The sequence below is a fragment of the Andrena cerasifolii genome, chromosome 15 (genome assembly GCF_050908995.1).
Source record: "Andrena cerasifolii isolate SP2316 chromosome 15, iyAndCera1_principal, whole genome shotgun sequence".
In the NCBI taxonomy this organism is placed as follows: Eukaryota; Metazoa; Arthropoda; class Insecta; order Hymenoptera; family Andrenidae; genus Andrena; species Andrena cerasifolii.
Genome location: NC_135132.1, coordinates 2780195 through 2804192, shown reverse-complemented (window position 1 = coordinate 2804192; position 23998 = coordinate 2780195). Strand labels below are relative to the sequence as shown.

Sequence of the window (23998 nt, the reverse complement as noted above, 5' to 3'; positions counted from 1 at the left end):
GTTTAATTATTTTTCAGGTTATTGATAACCATCATTTACATCCCAGCAGAAAAATATTTCTTAAAATATTCGAAATATATCATCTACACATGTATCACATTCGGGGCGCTCGGATATCCCGAGCCACCCGAAACAATTCGGGATAACCTCTTATTCCGAGCCGCCCGAATCAGGTACCCAGATTTTTCGGGCCGCCTGGTTATTACGGGTGCCCGGCTCGGCTCACTTTATTCGAATACCCGAACAGCTCTACGTCACTGAGTTCCTACCACTCCCTACTACGTCATTTGAGGTGCTTTTTGGGCAACTCTGTTCGCGATGTTGTCACGCTGTGTGCGCCTACCGACTTCGTTACCGAACTCTTACATAATGAAAACCGCAGAACACCTTTTTATTTCGTACTGATGCTAATTTCGAGTTAAAAAGTGGTTCACGCTTTATTAAAGAGTTTCACTGTAAAGGCCGAGAGAAAAGGCGAAATTTATGATCTTCTCGTGAAAAAAGTAGAGTTAGATATGACATTTTTGTTCAATATTTCAGAACGATGCTCCGTCTACATTACGTAGACAGAAAACCACTGCAAAATCTTATTCTAATGTGCTTCTAATAGCAGTCTACATTCCAAATAGACATGGCAGTCGCGTTAATAGGATATCTACGTAACGTCTCATCTGAACTAAAAAATCAAGCGTAGTTTTAATATATGAACTTGTCTTTTCTGCGCAAAAAATTGCGATCTTGATTTCTGAGGTCCGTCAGAAGTGAATGTTCCAATTTTTCGTTGGACAATTGGCAGTTTTTGAGCACATAGAATATCTAGAATACTACTTAACTTATCAAAAATGTCTGTTTTATGGGGGGATTTTCCGAGTAAATATTTTTATTTACATTCATTCTAGAGTAATTAACTAACTTAACTTAAAATTCATAAATTGTTGAATGAAGCCCTGAACTTACTCAAATAATGGTCGTATTTTATGTTTCATAGTTGGGTGATATTTTTTGCTACGCATATCGAAATACATTAACAATTTTGGGAAATTTTATGATCGTTGAGCTTAAACACTTTCAACTTTCAAAATAGTTTAATATTAATTTAAATATGTACTGTACTTACACTTAATGGATCCCAATTACATATATCCTATTGATTTTATTTTATTTTAATAAGTTGCTTTACAATTAATAGATTTCTGTTATCACACGTTGTAAGAAAGAAGTGCACAGAGTGATCTACGTTCCTGTTTACAGCTTAATATTTCGAAAACCCCTCGATCAGTTTCAATCTATCTTATTTAAAATTATATAGATCCCTGGGGCGGAAATTAACAAAGAAAATAGGGATTCACTTTAAAATTTCAAATGGAAACCTATAAAAAACCTATCATTTCCTTAATCTGTGTTAGGGTAATTATCTTATTTTTGAACTGCCTGCAGATCATTATTATGTGGAGAATTTCACAATTATAAATATTTTGTTTAGTATACCGCCAGAAACATAAGGTTATATTTATTGCTTCCACGAAAAAATATTATATTTTTTAAGAAGTGGCCAAAACTGGTACAATACTTTAAAGTGGCCACAAATGGTGCATCTACCATACAAAACGAGCAACTTTCGCCCGAAACATTTTTGTTAAAACCATTGCTCCGAATGTATACTCCCTGTCATTTAAGAAGGAACCCGTTTCGCGCATGTAGAATGAGCTCATTGGCTCCGAAAATGCGTTGGTGGGGGTACAGCCAATAGTGGCTTCTCCCGGCACCAATGAGCGTCAACCTGCGCAGAACCGGTCTAAACTCGTCGGTCGGCAGGTTCCTTCTTAAATGACAGGGAGTATAGCAGGCGTTTAAAATTCAAAGTAAATTACAGTAAGATTGAAGGATCGTATCCATTCAATGATCTAATGACAAATTCCTTGAGTTTACACGCGTTGTTTCACAATTTGAAGGAACCTATAAAGCAGTTTCAAACGGCAATTACTGAAAAACCTAATTGCCGGAATCTCCGAACCAGAGAAATTATAATTTCGAAGAGGCCTTCAACGGCCCTTTAGTTAACCCTGACTTAATGAAATCACGTCCTTCCAGACTTGAAATACTTGTAACTACACATTGAGGTTATAATTTTAAGAAAAATTGTTTCAGATAAAAGTCTCTCGTTTTGTGGGACGAATTAAGGATATGATAGTTTTTCTGTAGGTTTCCATTTGAACTTGTTAAGTTAACCCCCAACCAGCGGCCGTAGCCGTGATGATACACCGGTTCTCGTTAGGTTTTAACCCCGAAGTTAAGCATCACGGGGCGGTGTACCGGGGAAAGATGGGTGACCGGGGAGACCACCTTTTTTCTCCCGGTGCGCTGCTGCTTCTGGGACCCGAAGGAAAGAGAGAGGAGGGAAAAAAAGTAAAATGACTAATGTTCGTTGGGCAATGTAAGCAAAATGCTTGCAACGCCGCCCATCATCCTGTGTAAAAACACAGGAAAAATAAAAATACAAATACAAAAAAAAATACAAGTTAACTCCCGTCTTATCCCTTACGGGGAGAGCATGTGGGTCAATCTTAATACATGTTTAAATGAAATTTGAAATAAGATCACAAGCCACCCAATATACATACTTGCACTTTATACAAATCTGTATACTTCTTTATAAGTGAATAACTACATAATTTTATTCGTGTTAAAATCGTTAGTAAAATGGGTAATAAATCATAATTAAATTTGAAATCGTTTTATATAATACATTTATTTACTTATTTTTCACTTTCAATGAAAACATAGAAACACTTGATCGACGAAATGGATGTGGTCGTTGCTGTTATAATAATATTTTCGGAATGATCGTATTTTGGAAAAAAGCAAGGTCGTTTAAATTATGTTGTTGAAGAACTAGAAGGAAAGAGAATACATTTTGTATATCGCGAAGCGAGACTTTAAACTGTTTTATTTAGTAAAAATCTAGTATATACAAACAGTAAGTATAAATTAAGGATTATTCGACTTAGCACCGTCGCACATACCATCTACAAAATAACATTGCGTAAAAAACGTACTTGTCGTACTCATTAACGTTATAAAATTGGTCGATCTATATTTACGCTTGATGAACTTTGATTTAGTTTGATCACTCATCTTGATTGACGTGTAAGAAACAATATGGTGTAAAACGAAACGTGTTGAGATGAAAACAATCACGAACGAATTTTGAGTCTCGATAATACGTTATAATACGTTGGTAGAAATTAATTTACAATTTCTTATCTTTCTTATCTGTATTATGTTTGTCAATCAATATGTTTGGTTCGTTTCAATCTTAGTCCAAAGCAGTACACGAAATAAAAATTTAAAGGGGAATATAAGTCGAGGAATACGGAAGGAGCAGCCTGCATTGCATCTAGGAAGTAAATCATCACTATTCTATATTTAACAATTATTACGTACCAAAAGGGAACATGTAATTAATATATTTTCCTATTGGATTCATCGTAAACGAAAGAAATTCAATGCTTCTTAAATAAAACGAGTATTTAATAAATATTCCATCATAGTATCGATGTATCAGTCGACGTATGTGATTATAATCGTGAAGTGAATAATTCAATTTATCATTTACAAATTTTCCCCAACGTTTATTTCCTATTTGTATCCGCTTCATAGTGTACTAAATTAGCGTTGCAAACAATGCCTGAAAACATCGATTCGGTGCAATACAATGCGAAACCAGAGACGAGAGATAAAATTATAAGAAGTTATATTTCAGTTATATGTTGCATTGTTAATACTCGATGCAATGATGACAAACGGAATGTCTGAACCCTGCATTATTCCTCGTGCTTCAATGGAGGTTGTCTCGTGCCGAAGGAAGGTTCTAGAGGTACCAAATACGTAACCTTTTCGCTCTCAGCGCCATCTCTCTCATCCTGTTTTAGAATCGATACGTTTTTCCTAACAAGCTTACGTGGACGCTGTATCGCGTCTTCGTAAGTTGCGTAGTCGGGCCTCAGGACAGGAGCCTTTTGTTTCTTCGGGTAATATCCCGCAGGCGCGCCCTCTAAAGCGTATATCTGCTGGGCAGGTTTCGTATTTAGTGGCACAGGAGTAACGGTGTATCCAGCGTTGATCAGAGCTGACAAATCTTCCTCGGACAATGTGCGCCCTCTGGATGAAGCAGTTTGAACCACTGGACGATTATTGTTTTGCTCTGGCTCGATTACTTCTTCGATGGTCAACGATTTGATGGGCGACTTTTTCAGCAGACCTGAGTCAGACACGTATACAGCCTGAGCAGATGAAGGGATCTTTAGTTTGTGAGCCTGCCGCGGCTGCGTGATCACCGGGTGCACCTGCGCCTGCGCCGCCTCGATAGCGCCTGCGTCGTCTAGTTTTGGAGCGGACCTGGGTACATGGGACGAGCCAGGGACGTGATATTTCTGCAGTTGCTCGGCGGTTAGGTAAGTATTGGGCGAAGGCAGGGATGACGCGGGTGACAGATTGTAACGGTATATTGAATTATCATTCTTCTTTCCTTGTCCGTCCTTGGAGATCGCCACGATTTCTTTGTTAGCTTGATTGTGAGCCTGAAGTTGGTGTTTGTAGAGTGCTTCAGCCTGAGCCTGTGCCAGTGCCTGCGCACGCGCTTGATGCTCCTCAAAATTCAGAGCATAATTATGAGCCTCCTCCTGCACCCTCAGATGGGCCTGTTGTTGGGCTTCCAGTTTTCGAATGGCGTCAGCATGCGCCTTAATATCCGCGGTCTGTTGAAATTTCCTCGCCTCAGCCGTCTCAGCAGTTGCTTGGGCTTTCAGCTTGGCCTTGTAAGCGGCTTCAGCGTTTTTTGGCAGGTACTGTTCTTGGAGATGTGAGCGTCCAGCGTCGCTCACTTGAGAACCCTGCTGAATTTGTTCCAAAGCAGATTCGTGCTCCTTTTGGGCCTGATTCGTGGCCCTGGACAGGTCTAGCGCACCTTGGAAATGTTTCTTGTAAGCGGCTTGCACAACCTTTTGCAAAGCTAATGCTTGAGCCTGTGCTTGAGCTTGGGCCTGAGCTTGTGCTTGAGCGTGGGCCTGATCATAGGCCTTCTGTTCTTCATCAACGTAATCGTACTGAGGAGAAGGAACGAAAGCTTTGGCAGGTTGAACTGGTTGGTACTGAATGGGTTCCTCGACTGGCTGGTAAGCAACGACTTGTTGTTGCTGGTATCGTGGCGGAGACGTCTCGATGTGATACTGTTCAGGCAACTGAGATGGCGCCGCTGCTGGTTTCGCGTATTGAGCTGGATAACTTGCTAACTGCTGGGAATAAGCTGACGAACTTCCTTTAGGTTGGGTTGGAATCAGTTTGAATTCTTGAGCTTGATTCGCCGAGACTAGCTGCAGTAACTCTTGCTCGAAGGTTCCCAACTTCGGTTGAGCATAGGATGAACCCTCATAACCAATGGGGCTGGAAGGACCTGATCCTAAACGAGCGAGACGAAGGGCTTCGGCACGATTTTGAGCATCGACTTGAGCTTGAACCTCCGCAGCTGCTTCAGCCTGCGCTAAGGCTTGAGGATGAAGTTGAGCGCGTGGTCTAGGCGGGACGACTGTTGGCTTTCGGAAGTTATAGTAGGATTGTTGCAACGCTTGCTGCTGTCTCGCGTATGCTGACTGTGGTCTGCGTTGAGGTGGCGCTGCTTGCGGTTGCTCTTGCGCATACTGTTGTGCAACCGATACGTACTCCGCTGGCAGCTGGAAATTCATATATTCTTTTAAATAATGCATGTTAACCAGAAGTAATTACACTTTGAGTGGCACTGAATTTGGCGAAATATTATTCCTAGTCGGACACATACTGAGACTAATGAAAATGTAAATATTGAATTTTGTATTAAAACTCCGTGGGAGTATTATTAATAGATTGGGAAGGTTTTTCTACTGAAAACGACTGTAAATGCCAATTTATCTTTTCGGAAGGAATTCCGTAAACTAATTCTACAATTCATGTAGTTAAAAGTAGTCGGAACAGAATTGAGGTTAGATTCATTTTCATCAGGAGAACCTTGCCAATTCATTGGTAATAAGTACTCTCACGAAGATGACTCATATCAAAGTCGGTTGCCATTTCTAAAACTAACATTCGGGGCACTTGCATAATAATTTCGATTCTTTACAAAAAATATTCGTGTGAAGACACGCCAAAGTCAGGTAAAGACTGGAATGCCATTCAAAGTGTTAAAACTGGTCGCTTGTGGAACATGTTATACTTGGAAGTAGTAATTAATTGTCTAGATAAGATATAATCCTCGTTGTAGTTATAAACAATAATTGTGAGTAAAAACAAGGAGGTGGAGAAAAAGAAATGTCAATAACAAGCAGTATTCCCAAGCGGTCACCCATCCACGTACTAACCGCGCCCAACGCCGCTTAACTTCCGACGAGAACTGGTGTCATGCGTGTTTTTTTAATAGTTCATTGCGGGCATCTTATGAAAACCTTCTTACATAACCTTTGGTACCAAAAACCTTAAAAAATTACCATAACATCCGATAGAGTGGCTAATTGCTCAGCGCCTCTGAGACTCTTAGCCCGTCAATCTTTTTTATACAGTAGCTTATAGAATATTTGAAACAGGGTGTAACAATATAATGTTAGTCAGTTGTTAATTGCAACAGCGAAATTAAGAACGTAGGAAGAAAATTATGTATCTTGCGTGCACGTGGTATTGTCGTTCACAAAAAATGAGCTTTATATTTTCAGAAAACTGTACAAAGTATCTATGTGTGCTACATATTTGAATATTAACTCAATTGGATTATTTAAATAAAAAGTTTCTATTTATTAATTATATTGAATGCATTATTCCCGCATTGCTTCAATTTCTGAAGAGTTTATGCTATAATCTTTTAACGAGTAAATATTAATTAAAGTTGTTAGCCTACTTAAAGTAATAAAATTCATGTTTTATTAGAAAAATAAAAGTTGTCATGTAGTTTTTATTTATGTTTCGAAAAATAGGTTGAAATTGCGGTAGATATAATGTTTTTGCAGACAGATCTTCGTTTGTGAGACAAACATGTATGTACTCTTGAACTTGACCAATCGTAACTCTCGATCTAACGGATCACAATACGCGTTATTGTTTCATTCTACTCGTGTTAGTATCTGTACACAAGGGCAATGTCATGACTTGCTTCCTATCATTTCTATTCATTACTATTCTCTCACCTATTATCGGCTCGTACAATCAGTCTCTACGAATCTATCCCAATGTCAAGCTACAATAATCCAGAGTACCTGGACATTATGCACAATTCCTACATTCGCATAGAATGAATTTTACAAACTGATTGTTACACCTTTATTTCCGAAAATATCCTGTACCAGTACAGAAATAGTTGTTTATACTAAAATCTGTTGCATCGAGACTTAAAATTAGCGAAGCTTATGCATATTCAATAGATTTATCAAGCTATTTCTCTCGAAGAACGAAGACTCAAATCCAGGGGCGGATTTGGAGATCTGGCGCCCCGAGGCTAACAAGCGGGTGCCGCCCTTTCCGCGAAATATTATCGAATACTTTAATTTAAAAGAGTCGAGACAATTTCAAAATTAATTGAATATGGCAACTCACATATGAGCCATTACTAATTCGCTACACGAAAAAAATGAATTGATTTTAAAGCTGTCTCAAGTTTCTAGGTTTAAACCTTTTTCAATTTCTTCCCTCAAAATTTGTCGCTCCCCAAAATTTGATACTCCCCAAAATTGAATGCTCCCCAAAATTTGCTCCTCAAATCCGCCCCTGCTCAAATGTAAAAATTTTATACTGCAGATTTGTCTTACTTCTGCATTAAAAATTGTTCCCTTCCTCGTTATATCACGATTACTCAGCCACCCTGTATAATATTATCGTTACCTATATTTTTCAGTTGCAACTAAATTTGAAGGACATATTTGTAAAATATCAAGAGAAACCCAATATTCTAACTTTTCTAAAGGAAGTGACGTTACTATTTAGAAAAGTTACTGTAAAATCAAATTATGAAAACTGATCTGAACATGTTGTGCCATTATTGTACCCAAAAATACATTCACGTACACACATACCTATTACATAAACAGTTACAGTGGTAGTCGCCATAAAAATAAGAAAAAATATAAACTATATCATAACGAGCATAATCGAAATATTCAATCAATATAAATATATGTACATATGTATATGTATTAAAATTTAATCAGTACATACGTAACACCATAACAGAGTTACAGAAATATCTATTTTGAAAAAAAAAGAATTACTTACAATTTTAAAGTGTTTATAATGTTTAAAACGCTTTAAGCATATTTTGTTTAAAACAAAACCTATTCAAACCCGGAGAAAATAACTTCTTTAAAATTCCAAACCCTATGTAAGATATCAAATAGAAAGACATTGAAAAAGTAAAATCTCTACAAAATTTGAGAGAGTAGCTACTCCCCATAACCCTACAAACTAATGGCGAACTTATAACGTGTTAAATACACCGAGTAATTATGGAACATTTTTCTGCAATATTGCGGATGAATCGATAGTCCATAAATGAGCGTTAGTAAAGATCCCATTCAAAGTGACTTATTACGGTAACGTGCAAGGCAAGGCCGTGCACTATATAGAGAACATATCTGTGACCTGGGAGACTTGCATACGGATATATCCACGATCATTGGGTGTGGTTTTACCGGTTTTGTCAGGTCGAACCGATTAGAAGGTAAAAGTTATGCAAGAAAGCACGATCGCGTGTAGCACGACTAGACACGATCATGATCGAGTGTAGGTGTTGAGGAGACTTAAAAACCCCTCCAGAACTAAAGCACCACGGGTCAGTGATTCATTCTCCCATTTTTAAAGAGTAACTTCACTTTGTTCCGGGAAATACAACAAGAATAACCTTTACGTGCTACTTCTTTCAAAATTCAGTTATTTATACTTTTTAGCCCATAATCGTCATCATGCACTGAGTTACAACGCGGTCTATCGCATCGCAAAGCCTCTGCATTTTAATTCAAAGGATTCTGTTAATATTATTAGTGAAGGTTGAAAGGTGGATGATAGATGTAATATTTTTACTGGAATTGTTAACGTAAATTGGCATTCGTTTCGTACAATAGAATTGCTTTTATTTTTATATCCTTTGCAGGTTCTTTATTTATGAAATCATAATTTACATTGTAAATTTTTTATACCGTAGTTTATTGCGGAAAAAGGTTTAAAATTTCATAGGTTGGCAGACATTGGATTTCAAATTCTTTCACTGGATTCTATTTACAGTCATTTAAAAATAAAATACCCTTTTTGGCAAGATATTATTCTGTCAGAATGTCCGGGACATGTAACTATTAAAATTTGATCAAGACCGGGGAGAGAAAACATTTTACATAAATTAACCCATTAACTGCCAAATTTTTTTTTTCATTTTTTTTTAAATATATATCTCGTATATATATATCGTATCCGGCTAAAAATTAAAAAAATATATATATATACGAGATATATATATCCTGGACATTCTGACAGAATAATATCTTGCCAAAAAGGGTATTTTATTTTATTTTATTATATATATATATGCACAAAAAGTTGTGTAACAATATAATTATATTCAACTTATGTTTTGTGTTGAAAATATTCGATATTTTTGAAAAAGTCCCAAATGGGGATTGTGGCAGGTTGCATGAAAGAAAACTAATAAGAAACTATTTCTTTTATTTTCCAAACAGTCCACCTAACCCAGACCTATCCCGACGCAATTCCAATTCTGTTCCGTTCAACTTGCAAACGCACTTCAAATTTGTTCGCTTGTTGTAAAGAAACGAAGCACAGAATATACACTTTCTGCTACACACAATATTGACGGATATATATATATATAGAATGAAACTAAACTGTCAGGGGTACCAAATATATTTTTGGCGCCGAGTGGTGTACGTAAAATTCCAAAATCCCCAAATGCGGATCGTGGCAGCTAACAGGTTAATATCGAACTCACTTTCGTGGAATGTGGAATGAGAATTCTGAATAACGAAACCCGTGGAATTTGATGCATTCCAATTGTTATTGCAGTGCAATATCTAGATAATGAAGGCGAACTCTCCGTTCTAATAAGAAAGGAAAATCTGGAACGCTCATGACTGCACAGTGCACGCTACGTAGTCAGTCACTACGCTAGGCGGCGATAGGCGACCAATGGACGTCGCTGACCGCGAGCGATAATGTTACTTATTTCTAGGAACGTGTATTGTCTCCCGACGAAAGGGCTAGACACGTAATATTTGCCGTTCACGGAACTGTCCTTGATAGAATCTGTGCTTCACTGACCTGTTCATCGAAATTATAAAAAGTATTGCCCGTAAACCAATGGAACATGAAACAGAAGGTACACAGAAGTGGTTACCTAGCTAAATCTTATTGCGCATCAAAATAACAGTATACCTCGATTTTACCAGCCAATTTTAGTTCACCTTTTAGCCATAGGCGGACCCATTGCACATTAAAATACTACTATGCTTCAATTTTACCATCCAATTTAGGTCTGCCTTTCAGCCAATTATAAGCAGACATGCAGGGTGTTTCACCTATAACCTGAAATAATTCTGCTATATTTAAAATTTCATAAAAATGGTTTCTATAAATGTTGCATAGTTTTGTGGAAGCTAGCGTGTGGTAACAATAGCTTCGTTCTGTTGGGAGGGGTTAATGAGATGAAACTTTCTTTCCTTCAAGTTTTTTAAAGGACCTTTGGTGAACTTGAAGGACTGTGGGTCTTTGGATTCATCATTAAGGGGAGGTTCCAGTTTAAAAATTTATTTTTTTATTTCATTTTTTGAATGTTCAACCTTTTAAGAATACTTGTTTAAAAGGATTTTTTGAAATTCGTAAAATTCCCAAAGTTAAAGGCATTTGAGTAGCGGCAAATGCATGAGTAACACCGGGCCACTCGGCGCTCACGTAAAACTTTAAACGCGTTTTTCTCGAAACACCGTATGCATAAAAATAAGGAAATGCCTGAAAGTAATAAGTATAAGTAACAGCAAATACTAGATTTCGTATGCATAATCTTCTACTGGTACTAGATAGTAAGTGATGAAAATTTTTAAGTAAATACTGTTGGAGTTCAACGATTCTCACCGTAAGGGTTTTTAGTCCTAAGGGGCTGCGTTTCCCCAAACTAGGAAAAAGGGGGAGGGCGAAGGGTCTTGGCCGAAACGTAAAGTGGCGACCGTAGTCAGTCTAAGTCAGGCCTTCCTAAGTAGGGGAAATGCACTACTAAAACAGATGTCTCGGTTCTCCCTCCACCGGTGCGCCTTCGGCTAAGGTGGGACGACTCCTACAACCCTCTCTCCGAGGAGACAGTAACGTCGCTGGGAAGCATGTTGGGCGCTTTAGGGCGACAGTACCAAATGTGTCAAATTTTTATAGGAAATTTCGTAATGACTTAAAAATAGTAGGAAAAATTAAAATTTAAACTAGTTGAAACTAATTAAATTAAAATTTAAACTAGTTGAAACTAATTAAATTAAAATTTAAACTAGTTGAAACTAATTAAATTAAAATTTAAACTAGTTGAAACTAATTAAATTAAAATTTAAACTAGTTGAAACCAATTAAATTAAAATTTAAACTAGTTTTAAATGTATGTAATACATTTTTTGTAATTCTTTTTACGTCATTTTGAAATGCTAGTTTAAATTTTAATTTTTCCTACTATTTTTAAGTCATTATGAAATTTCCTATAAAAATTTGACACATTTGGTACTTTCGCCCTAAAGCGCCCAACATGCTTCCCAGCGACGTTACTGTCTCCTCGGAGAGAGGGCTGTAGGAGTCGTCCCACCTTAGCCGAAAGCGTACCGGTGGAGGGAGAACCGAAACATCTGTTTTAGGAGTGCATTTCCCCTACTTGGGAAGGCCTGGTCTAAGAAATGTGACCACGGCGTGCATATCGTGTTCCGACTCGTCAATTTAAGTTCTTATTTCTTGTATACCTTTATACTTTATAAAATAACACTAGTACGTGGATTGATACACTGTGCATTGTTCATATAATAAACCATAGTTATGTTTATAGTGTGACATTATTTTTCTACCTCTGTGGAGTAATTTCCAACAAATACTACTAGTATTTACTTAGAAGGGAACACCGCGAACTCGCACTCACCGATTGGAACGCAACTTTCTGGGTTCATAGAGTGACTCAAGACAAGAACAAGGGTGTGTTTCATTCAGGCCCTACCGCCCTTTAAGGGGGTGATAACTAACCCCAAAGTCAAATAGGCACTTCCACTTTTTCCCGTATAACTCCCAAAGTACAACAGAAGGAAAAAAACTTTTCAAACAAAAGTTGAATGGCGCAATAAGCACTACAAACTTCCGTTAACAAAATTTTTTAAAAAGCTTTTTTTTTAAAAAACAAAAATTTACCTCACGTTATTTACAATTTCACGAGTAAACTATTCTAATTGTGGATATTTCCTGTAACAGGCGGCAACGTCTCGCACGGAACCGTTACACGAGTGTACAGTCTAAAGCTCCTATACAGCACGGAAAATTGAATTTTGTCTGCCATTCTCTTTTCACTTTTTCTACTTCATTTGTATTTTTTGGAAATTTAATCCAGTTTCGGCGCTTGGTGCAGATTTTGCCGGCAACTTCAGTTACTGTTCGACTAACTATGCCTACTCCGATGAACACCCGTATCCTCACCAATGCCTACTTGCAAACCGGGATCACCTGTGTATCTAAAGAATACCTTCATTTTCTCTTTCCGTGAAAGATCGCCACCTCTGGTTTCGTTCACGATATCTAAAAATGTATCCCCCAGGTAGTTCACATGGTGTTCTTCGAGTCTAAACATGGCACGTTACTCTCGGGAATGGTTAGGTCTGGGTTAGGGGCATGAGTTTGCACGAACAACGCCATGATTGCGCAGACAATTTAAGACAGACCACTGGCAGACTTAAGATAACACTAGCATTTACTTGCAGTTCTCAGTAAGTACTATGTGTTAAGGTACGTTTACACGGCGGCACTTTTGTGTCTATACTCGTTTCATCCTAAGAAAAATCCTATGCCCCGACCGTTTTGTGGCCGTTCTGCGCAGCCCCCACTACCGCCTACGGGCCCGACGCAGGCTATTGCTCGCAGCACTTTACCTGCCGACTTCCCTGCCCCTCCGAGGGCGTGACATGACCGATGTCAATATCAACACTGCAGGTTGCGGAACGGCTGACAGAGAGGTAACAGGTGGTAAGACGGAGAAAAACGTAGGCGGTTAAGTGGGGAGTCGGACCAACCAGCGCCTCCTCCGAATCATCCCTGCGCGAACGGGATTTTTCTTAGGATGAAACGAGTATAGCTCAAGTGTCTTTTGTGTCTAACTACTGTGCCTGGATGGTAAGAAGTCGGTCGACCAACTCTGGTGTCCAAATATCAGGCCCGAATAGTATATCCCTACCTAGTAGCATTTGTTGTTGGCACTTTGATGGCCAGCTAAAGCTGGGATTTCCAATGCGCGGCTCGTCGCGGCGGCCGGCGGCGGTTCCGCTAGTGCAAGGGAGAAGTATGTATCTGTTTCTCCCTTGCACTAGTGGGACCGCCGTCAGCCGCCGCGGCGAGCCGCGCATTGGAAATCCCAGCTTTATTCACAACTTGGGGATACTGTGGGCCAGGCCTTCCCAAGTAGGGGAAATGCACTCCTAAAACAGATGTTTCGGTTCTCCCTCCACCGGTGCGCCTTCAGCTAAGGTGGGACGACTCCTACAACCCTCTCTCCGAGGAGATAGTAACGTCGCTGGGAAGCATGTTGGGCGCTTTAGGGCGAAAGTACCAAATGTGTCAAATTTTTATAGGAAATTTCATAATGACTTAAAAATAGTAGGAAAAATTAAAATTTAAACTAGCATTTCAAAATGACGTAAAAAAAATTACAAAAAATGTATTACATACATTGTTAAATTAAAATTTAAACTAGTTTTTTAGTTAAATTAAAATTTAAACTAGTTTTAATTTTAATTTAATTAGTTTCAACTAGTTTAAATTTTAATTTTTCATACTATTTTTTAAGTCATTATGAAATTTCCTATAAAAATTTGACACATTTGGTACTTTCGCCCTAAAGCGCCCAACATACTTCCCAGTGACGTTACTGTCTCCTCGGAGAGAGGGTTGTAGGAGTCGTCCCACCTTAGCCGAAGGCGCACCGGTGGAGGGAGAACCGAAACATCTGTTTTAGTAGTGCATTTCCCCTACTTGGGAAGGCCTGCTGTGGGCCAACCAGAAATGCTACTAGGGTATTGGCCGGCGCGATAACCTCGACGAATACAAAGTGAGCAAACGGGACACGGGCGGCGGGAGCCAAAGCGAGCGCAGAACCCCTCTTGCCCCTGTGACACCTCAACCGACTTCTTTCCACCCGGGCACAGTAGAGCTAGTTGCAGTGTTGTCAGCCTAGCTCTAGCTGCAACTCCCGCCACGATAGGTCCAATTCAGTGTCGCGAACTGCCCTAGGCAGTTTCCAATCTTCCGGAATTTTTTTTCCAGTGTCGTATACACTTGATCTACACACAAAAGTGTCGTTGTGTAGACGTACCTTTATGCATACGTATTTTACGTATTTACTGAAAAATTAGTAAAAACTATTTCTAATAAATACTTCATCCTTTATTGCATACGGAACTGAGTATTTGCTTGAAAAATCACTAGTAAAAGCTGACACTTGCTTTTGTGCATACGGCCCAATGTTCTTAAAATCGTTGGAACCTATACTTCGAAAAGTTATTATCCGATCCGACTGAAACGTTTTTCATTTTGAAGAATACACTTCTGGCTCGTGGAGAAACCAGTAAAATTTAAAAAAATTGAAAATTTGTAATTTTTAAAGGCGTTGATAGGACGAAGAATATAGGGAAAAAGAGATTTCGAACTTTAAGTGTCGTTACTTTCTCAAAAAATGGCATTGTTTGTAATTTTTACTGCTATGTCCACGAACGAGTTTCGTGGCCTTTAACCCCTTGCCTTACTTTGACGAGTCCACTCGTGGTGAACATTTTAGACCAATCATGATTCTTACGAGTCAGACTCGTGGAATTAAATTCGAGACAAAGATGAACGTTCTATTCATGAAGGCGAAACTTTACTGTTTACAAGGGATTCGATTAAAGTCGTCCCAAACTAGTTTGGCGCGGATTTTCTCCTGCTAATTTGTAGGGCAAGGGGTTAATAATCTGGCATTGTTTTTTATTTCAGACCAATGGTTTAGGTGCTACATGTTCCAGCGTTTTGGACGAATTTTTTGACGTCTCGACTTTAACGATTTCCCAGTGTCGTCTGTAATAATTAATTATAAAACAATAAATTTATTTCTATAGTTTAAGACACCCTTAATACAATGCAAAAAATCCCATTAAATTATATGTTGTAGTTTTCCTTTAATTAATTCCTAAAGATCACCTATTTTATGGGCTCTAGACCGGAACAACCCCTTAAAGTGACTATCGGTTACCGACAAATAAAATATAGCATACAAGGTAAATATACCCTTCGAGGGGGCGGTTAGAGAGGTAAAATGAAGAAAAAAATATTCTCTAATCGTCGTGTCAAAAACGAATGCTTAATGAGACACATAAGATCCAAAGAAGCATCTGAAGGTGTCAACGCGCAGCATTATCTGAACAAATAGAGAACCAATCACTGTTATCTACGCCGCGCCGCATTGATCTTTGCATAGAAGAAACCGGTGGCTATTTTGACCATATAACTTTGTAAAATTATTACAACTTTGCGGCGCGAGTGGTGCTAATGTTTAAAAACATATATCTCGTTAAGTGCTCGTCTTTGACACCATGTTTATACAGCACTTTTTTCATTTTAGTTTTCAGTTTCCAAATATGGAAACGAAGTTAGAATTGTTTTAGAGACATAAGCCGGAATATTTGATAAGAACAGTACCGACAAATCGAATCGTTAAGAAATGATTTATTACCTCTTGAATACCATCAGCGGATTGGAGAATGTACTGATTAGGGGAGGCTCCATACTCGGCACCGCCTGATATTGGTGATCTTTTAACAGGTTCCTTCACGTCGATTTCCAACATGACAATGTCGTCTGCATTGCCAGAGGACGATTCTGTCTTTTCAGCTGCATTAGGAATCGTCTGCTCCCCCGTGGAAACCGCTAGAAAACCTACCAACAAAGAGCTCGATAAAATTAATAAGTCACAAAGAAAGACACAAAATAACAAGACATGTTCAATGTGGATGTTGTAATCGTACATATATCTTATTTCAAATATTCATGTTCCAGATACAGAACCTGACTTTTCAAAGTCAGGTACATATTAAGTTGATTGAAAAAATTTCTTCTATTTCTCCAAGAACGTTTAAAAGGAAATCACACAATTTCAATATACTTTATTTTATTCACCAAAATAGTTTGCAGTAGCTTTGGTTCACTTTTTGTATCCATAAACAAAGTTGTGGATTCCTTTTTTAGAGAGTTTGAAGCTTTTAGAAATAAAATTTCGAACTTTAGAACAGCAATTTTAGTGCTTACTGTAGTAGAGATTTTATTATGACCGTCGCGACGTGCGGTGGCGCAGTTAAGATCTGGAGGTCCTCGTAGAGGGCCTCCTCGGGGGGTAGCCGAACATCCGCTACCCCCCCGGGAGCCGCGCTATAAGCGCTTATGTTAACGCGCTCCCGTCGTAGGCGATCGAACAGATAGGGTGAGTTCGGCGGTCAACGGGACCGTCATTGCACTCTGCCCCTGCCCCGGGGTGTCCGCCGGGCCTAGGCCCGGTCGCCGCTTGCGGCCCTCCCGGGTGCGACGGCGGAAGAACGGTCCCCGGGATCATTTGACCAGGTGCCGTCTCCTCGCCCGGCCGCGGCCCTTCGGGTTACTGTTCGATCGCGGGGGTGGCGGGGTGAGGGTGCCGGGGGGCACACTCACCCCTCCGCGACACCCCGTCCCTCCCCCGGGGGGCGGGGTATCCGTTAGGGATTTCTCCACGTCAAAAAAGAAAAAAAACAAGTCTGGGTTACGTCTGGGTTAGGTCTTAGCCGTACCCGACGTACTACGTCAGAAGTTCCGGGTAGCGCCCTGGGTCCTGCCCTTGGAGGGCTTCAGAGGGGGTTTTTAGTGGGTAGTCCGCAATTTCTGCGGGTAGTCCAACATAACCCCGACATCAAATGTCGGGGTATGCGTAAATGTATTTTCCCCCTCTATAAAAAAAGGTCTAGGTTAGATCTGGGTTAGGTCCTGGTTATCCCCGGTTGGGTAATGGAGGCTCCCCTTCGGGGGTAGCTAGTCCGATAGGACATGCCCCTCCCTTTGCGGCCTCTGACGTCACCACGCCACCCCACCAGCACAGTAAACTAAACTAAACTAAACTAGGTCTGGGTTAGGTCTGGGTTAAATCGGGATTAAATTATGCAAACGTAATTGCAATGAGTTAATATTCTCGTAATATTCCTGCGATTTTATTATAAGCTTTAATCTATTACCCACACATTCAATTAAATAATTCTCTGTGAAAGTTGGGATTATCTTGCTCCATTCTTCTAGCAATTTTTTTTTGGTATATGGCAGTACTTAAAAAGCATTACGTAAATAAGTGAAATATGTTATACGTACGGGGTGGGCGAATATTTTCGGGAGTAACTATGTTACGTACAGTGACGGCCATAAGCTTACGGACACATCTTATTTAAATTTGGAACGAGAGACTGTATGTGAGACGTCGTGTGGGGAAGGAGTTCAATAAAAACTGCACGAAAGCAAGAGTGAAAGGTGGTGGCGGGTCAGTGCTCGCCTGGGGTTCCATGAATGCAAATGGTACAGGTCCAATTCATCAAATAAAAGGCATTATGCATCGATTTGTATATTTGAGTATCTTGACGGATGTGCTGGTACCATTTGTCAGGGACTGCATGCCGGAAGATTGGATCTACCAGGTGTATAATGATGCAACACAGGCTTTAATTAACGAAAATATTAATGTAACGAAGTTGCCGGGGAATCTCCGGATTTAAATCCGATTGAAATGCTACGGATTGACGTCGAGCGATATATGAAACAAGAAAAATCATGAAACCTGGAACAACTGTAGGTACGTGGCTGATAAAGAAATTCAGAAAACGATTGCCTCTGATAAATGCTGAAGATTAATAAAATCTAAGCCATGTCACTTCTGCTGCATTATTGCGACGGAAAGGTTTAGCTACCAAATATTAGTGATATTGTAAGTAAACGTTTAAAATAAATACAGAAAATAAACAAAATTTTTATGTGTCCTGCAAATTTATGTCCAGCCCACAAATTAGGTGTAGAATAAAATATTTCTATTCTACTATGTTTCTAAGTAAGAACCAAAACTTTTTTGCCAGTGTGTATGTTATGTTAGAGCTTCTTCGAAAAAATGTATTTTCTGCCATAGCTAGTTTCCTCCAACAACACAAAACGTTTGTAAATTTAAATATAACCAGATAGTTTGTGTTAAATTTCCACCCGCTAACTTGAATAGTTTAAACAAAAATACCAGTTTGTTCCTCCGATTTTTTCTTTTCACTTTAGATCACGCTAACACACACTGAGGCTCTGGGCAGTGCAACACTTCGTCTATAAGAGAGCGCTGTTTAATAACTTCCAGCGCTTCCTTTATGGCTTCGATTTCCAGTGAATGTGGCTACCAGTGATTTATGAAGCCGGATATAATGTTCATGACGTTCTTTACCTAGTTGCCCCGATTCCGCGGTGACTCATTCACCTCATTAGAACGCAAATAAGTGTTATGATTATGGTATCTCTAAGGTTACATACGCTCAAGTGGGTTATGAATAACCCACACTAAGGGGTTATACCTAGTCAGCTTTCGAAAAAGAACGAGATTTTCGGGAATTTTTTGTGGATTCTCTACTGTATATTTTTTTACAACTATTCGCTTATTTTAAAAGTACATATATGTAGCAACTCTCAGTAATTTTGTTATAGAGAAACATTAAGAAATGAACGAATAACAGCTGTTTTGATAAAGGCGCTGCGCGGTGAGCAAGTTTTCTCTGAGCCGGATCAGCTAAAATTAAAAATTCAAAAACTTTCTGTTGATATATCGAGTATCAGGTTATTAATAGAAAAAATGTAATTTTTGTTTTTTTGTTTATAATAAATTCGTATTTTAATTTATTTCTTTCTCTGTTCAGGATAGATAGCAGATTTATTGTAATAATTGAGTATAATATAAAGTATTTAATAAATATTTAAAAGTTTATATATATATAATTATTATTATTAATCTAGTTTAATGAATTGATGAATATGATAAGATTAATTTTAGTGAAGATTTATTCATTGCTGTAATTGGGGAAATAATTATTCTTGCTAAAATGAATGGTATAATAAACTGATTTATTTCAATTGTTAGATGTATAATGTTTAATGGGATAAATTTTATAAGGGTTATTAGTACTCCTAAATATATATATCTTAGGGATTTTCTTATTGAATTATTTCAATTGTTAGATGTATAATGTTTAATGGGATAAATTTTATAAGGGTTATTAGTACTCCTAAATTTATATATCTTAGGGATTTTCTTATTGAATTGAATCATAAATTGAATTGGAATATGGCAACTTTAATTATAACTCTTAAAATAATTATTATGTTTGGATTGATTGATGGATATACAATAATGCCTAGAAATATAATAATTGTACTTAATTCTAATGAAGGAGATGATGAAGTAGATGATTCTGGTGTTGTAGTTTTTTTATATAATTGTTATTCTAATAAATGATATGGTTGTAATTTCTAGAGATATTCAAATGAGGATTTTGTTAGTTAGAAGGAAGTTTATAGTTATTATAATAGTAATAATAGAAATTTGGAGAATGATTTTATTAGTTAAATTTATTAAATTATGTTTATATATTTTACTGTAAAAGCATATAAAGTTTTGATCGAAGGTTTTTTCAAAAAGTTGGTTTTTGACAAAATGGCGGCCTTTTGGCGCAAAACCACCCTTTTCCGATGTCTGAATTCTTCGTTTTTCGTTAATTAAAAATACAGTTTTTGTTAAAATAAAAAATCCTTCGTTGATCTACTAGTCCGTGGTATATAAAAGAAGTCTGCAAAAGTTTATGCCAATCGATACAGTGGTTTCCGAAATATCTTGCTCACCGACATCAACACAGCTTTCGCGAGAGTGGCTGTTATTCGTTCATTTTGTTAATGTTTTTCTATAACAAAATTACTGAGAGTTGCTGCATATATGTACTTCTAAAATAAGCGAATAGTTGTAATAAAATATACAGTAGATATTCCACAAAAAAATGTTAAAAATCGCGTTCTTTTTCGAATGCTGACTAGGCATAACCCCTTAATTTACAGAGGGTGGCTATAGGCGTAAACTCTCGAAGTGACTCCAATATTATTGTTTGTTTCAGGAAAAGGAAGCACAGAGAGTATGTGAAGAAGAATTTTAACCTTCACTTTCTTTAGATTTCTATTGACTTGATAAACTTCGTCCCCATTAATATTTTAAATAAGAAGAAATAATAGTTTCCCTCTCAAAAGATACGACAGTGTGTATGTAGATACTTAGTATGACCAACTCTTATTCCGATCAATGCTATCTACTTGGTCCTCTGTGACGAATGTTTCCTGTGCCTTTTTCAAAAATATCAGCTCTTACACACTGTATTTTAGACGAGAGTGAATTTTTCAGCAATTTCTTTTATTTTTGTTTTAGCACTTTAGTGAAAACTTCTATCATTTCTCTGTAGTAGTTTGGTATATCTGGGTATTGCATATAGATTCATAACAATTTAATAATATTCAATACTTTATGGCCCTTTTTCTGATATCTGTGATTTTCATAGTTTCGTGGACATAAATGGTACCATATTATAAATGTTGCACTTGAAATTTGTAATGTCATGATGTAGGGGTGTGAAATTGGATTTAAAAAAAATCATATCCCACACAGGACCATGACATTGCAGCAACGTCTCTGCAATGATGCGGTGCAAGATTGCAATGTTACACCGCATCATTGCAAAGACGTTGCAGGTTCACTTCCACGTCCGCCTTAACAATATTGCAGCAGTGTATTTCTGAAACATTGCGGCAGCATTACAAATATGTAGTCCTGCAACGTTCCGACAATGATTCTGCAACGAAACGGCACAATTGTGGCAATGATCCTGCAACTCTTCGGCAATATTGCGGTGCGAGATTGCAATGTTGCACCGCATCATTGCAGGGAAGTTGCAGGTTCACTCCTATGTCCGCCCTGGGTAATATTGCAGGAGTGTATTCCCGCAATTCGGAGATTTTACAGCAATGGTTCCGCCGCAACGTTTAGGACAGTTTCCGAAGGTACTATTTTTTCTCAATAAAATGCCGCTTGGTTTATAGTAAAATTCGCTAAATTGTAGATTTGGCAGCTAAGTTTTCTCGACTCTCTTTTTCTCTTCATTTTTTCCGATTGCGAACGAATGGAGGTTCAAATCGACTTGGAAAAAATGACAGGATGCGTAGAACATGTGTCATTTCGGCGCACACCTCTGATATGGTCTGTAAAAATTCGAGATTTTCATAAATAAATCTGGTGACTTCTTAATTTTTTTTATGAAATTCTCGAATTTTTACGGACCATATCAGAGGTTTGCGCCGAAATGACACTTGTTCTACGCATCCTGTAATTTTTTCCAAGTCGATTTGAACCTCAATTCGCTCGCAATCAGGAAAAAATAAAGAGAAAAATATTCGAGAAAAGCTCATTTAAAGTTTTAGCTGCCAAATCTACAATTTTGCAAATTTTACTATAAACCAAGCGGCATTTTATTAAGAAAAAATAGTACTTTCGGAAAATGCAATAAAAACGATTTTTCGACTGCCTAGTCCCCTTAACCGTAGACTAACGTATCATAAATTGGTAGTGTGATAAAGATGTACTATTATGATTATTGTTATATATCTCATAAGAATGATCCGTGAAAGCATAACGACTCGGAGAAACCCCTAACACGAAGATATGAAAGGAATGACTTGTATTTGTAATTCGACTCGACAAAATTGCGGAAGGACGAATTCGCGGGTAACTTTATGTCGTTCTGCTTGACTGAGAGTGCGCAGTCCAAAGGCGGAAAGGAGTTGGGAAAGCAGTTTAACGCAGAGAAAGTTACGCGCTCTTGAGAAACTTTTCCCACGAGGTTCACTTTCGACGTTTTGAATAAAACGTTTCGTCACTAGCAAGTCTAACGAAAGGACTAAAACAATTGGTGTAATAAGAAATATTTTATCCGCATAGGTGTGTACATTCATATTATACCTTGCCAGCTCTGCCCCTACACTGGATCGGATAGTCTGTAGACATTTTCTCAAGAACGGATTTTGTTCAAATTCTTTGTATGGGCATTTAAATAATTTAATATCTTTTTTATATAAGAGTTTGCAAGAGGGCAAGATATACGGTATGCTAAAATTTGTAGCTGTTCCTACAGTAATATATCTTTCAAATGAAAAAACACGAAGTTTATTTAGTTTAAAAAATGTATTGCTAATTGTGTACAAATAACCTACTATTAGCTATATTTTAAAATGCGTAATATTATTTATTACTTATATCGAGTTTAGATGAACATTTTAATGAAACTCTGTACCGGTAGAGTAATTTTTGAAATTACAAAGAAAGAATAGACCACCCACTTATTCTATTTTGAAAATTCACTAGAATTTCTTCTTATTTCCTGCAATTCCTTTTTGTATTCTTTGAAATTTTTCTGTCAAGCTTTAAATAGTTACAAAACAATATTATTCAACTGATATTCCTAACGTGTCGTTAATTTTCGGACGTGCAATTTAAATTAAAGTCTGCATTGTTCAAATTTAATGCTTTAAAATCTATAGCTTTTTCTAATTTTCTTTGAAAGTTTTTTCGGATGTTATTATCAGTATTTCAGTTAATGTCATTAGATATTTGAAGGTGCTAATGGTACAGTACTCGAAAAGTATCAGATGTTCCCGTGAGACAAAAAACGTTCCACAGAAGAAATGTATGGTAAGCCTTCCAGTTCAGGAATATTATAGTAATTCATAAGAATTTTGCTAACTTTAACAAAAGGAATAACATTAGCAAATAAATCTAAAGTCCTCTGGACACTGTATACCTACTACCATGCCTCAAAATAACATTAATCTATTATAATTAATTCTATCAGATCCGCAGCCTACTATATAAGAAACCACCTATAATAGATGACATGTTAAAAAATTTCTAAACCACGTATCATGTGTTTAGTTTCTTATAAAGATCATATAACACTTCCTGCGCATGTTAAATAAATTTTTATTTAACATATCTAATAATATAAAATATACACTATTATATGTAATATGTAATTTAAAAGTGAAATCCTTTATAAACATTGTTATAACTTTATATTAAGCTTCTAAACCATAGACCAGAAATAACAGTTATTTTTTAAATTTTTTCTAAAAAAATCATTGAGGAAAAGTTCATTTTTATTTAAATGGAAGTCAGTCTTCATTAAATACTGCATAAATTTTCAGAAAAATCAAGTGATTAAAAAATATTAAGATTTATCTGTTTTGGTTACTGACAGGGCCGGCTTTAAGGGGGGGGGGGGGGGTGGCAGGGCGACCGCCCGGGGCGCTGAATCTGTAGGGGCGCCGCTGTATGCGTTTATTCATTTATATCCGTTCTGCTAATCGATTTTCGTGCCCTTGGAGGGGCGCCATGATAATCTTGCCCAGGGTGCCAAGTATGCTAAAGCCGCCCCTGGTTACTGGTAACCATTATTGTCAACGGAAATATTTTTTGGTCACTAATAACTGTTATAGACGACGGAAATTGTTTTCGGTTACGAATAACCATTATTGACGACGGAAATTGTTTTCGGTTACGAATAATAATAATTATCGATGACCAGAATTTTGTTTGGTTACGAATAACCAT

At 37.7% G+C, this 23998-nt stretch overlaps 1 protein-coding gene across 1 annotated transcript in view; it reads right to left on the bottom strand.

Moving 5' to 3' along the window:
- Positions 1 to 2801: 2801 nt before the first annotated feature.
- LOC143377177 (uncharacterized) overlaps positions 2802 to 23998 on the bottom strand; it is a 54462-nt gene continuing 33265 nt past the window's right edge. The window contains exons 2-3 of the mRNA XM_076828208.1: positions 16001 to 16203; positions 2802 to 5729 (exon numbers count right to left, since the gene is read on the bottom strand). Of these exons, the coding sequence (XP_076684323.1) occupies positions 3825 to 5729; positions 16001 to 16203 (2108 nt within the window). The 3' untranslated portion in view covers positions 2802 to 3824. The remainder of the gene's footprint in view (positions 5730 to 16000; positions 16204 to 23998) is intronic.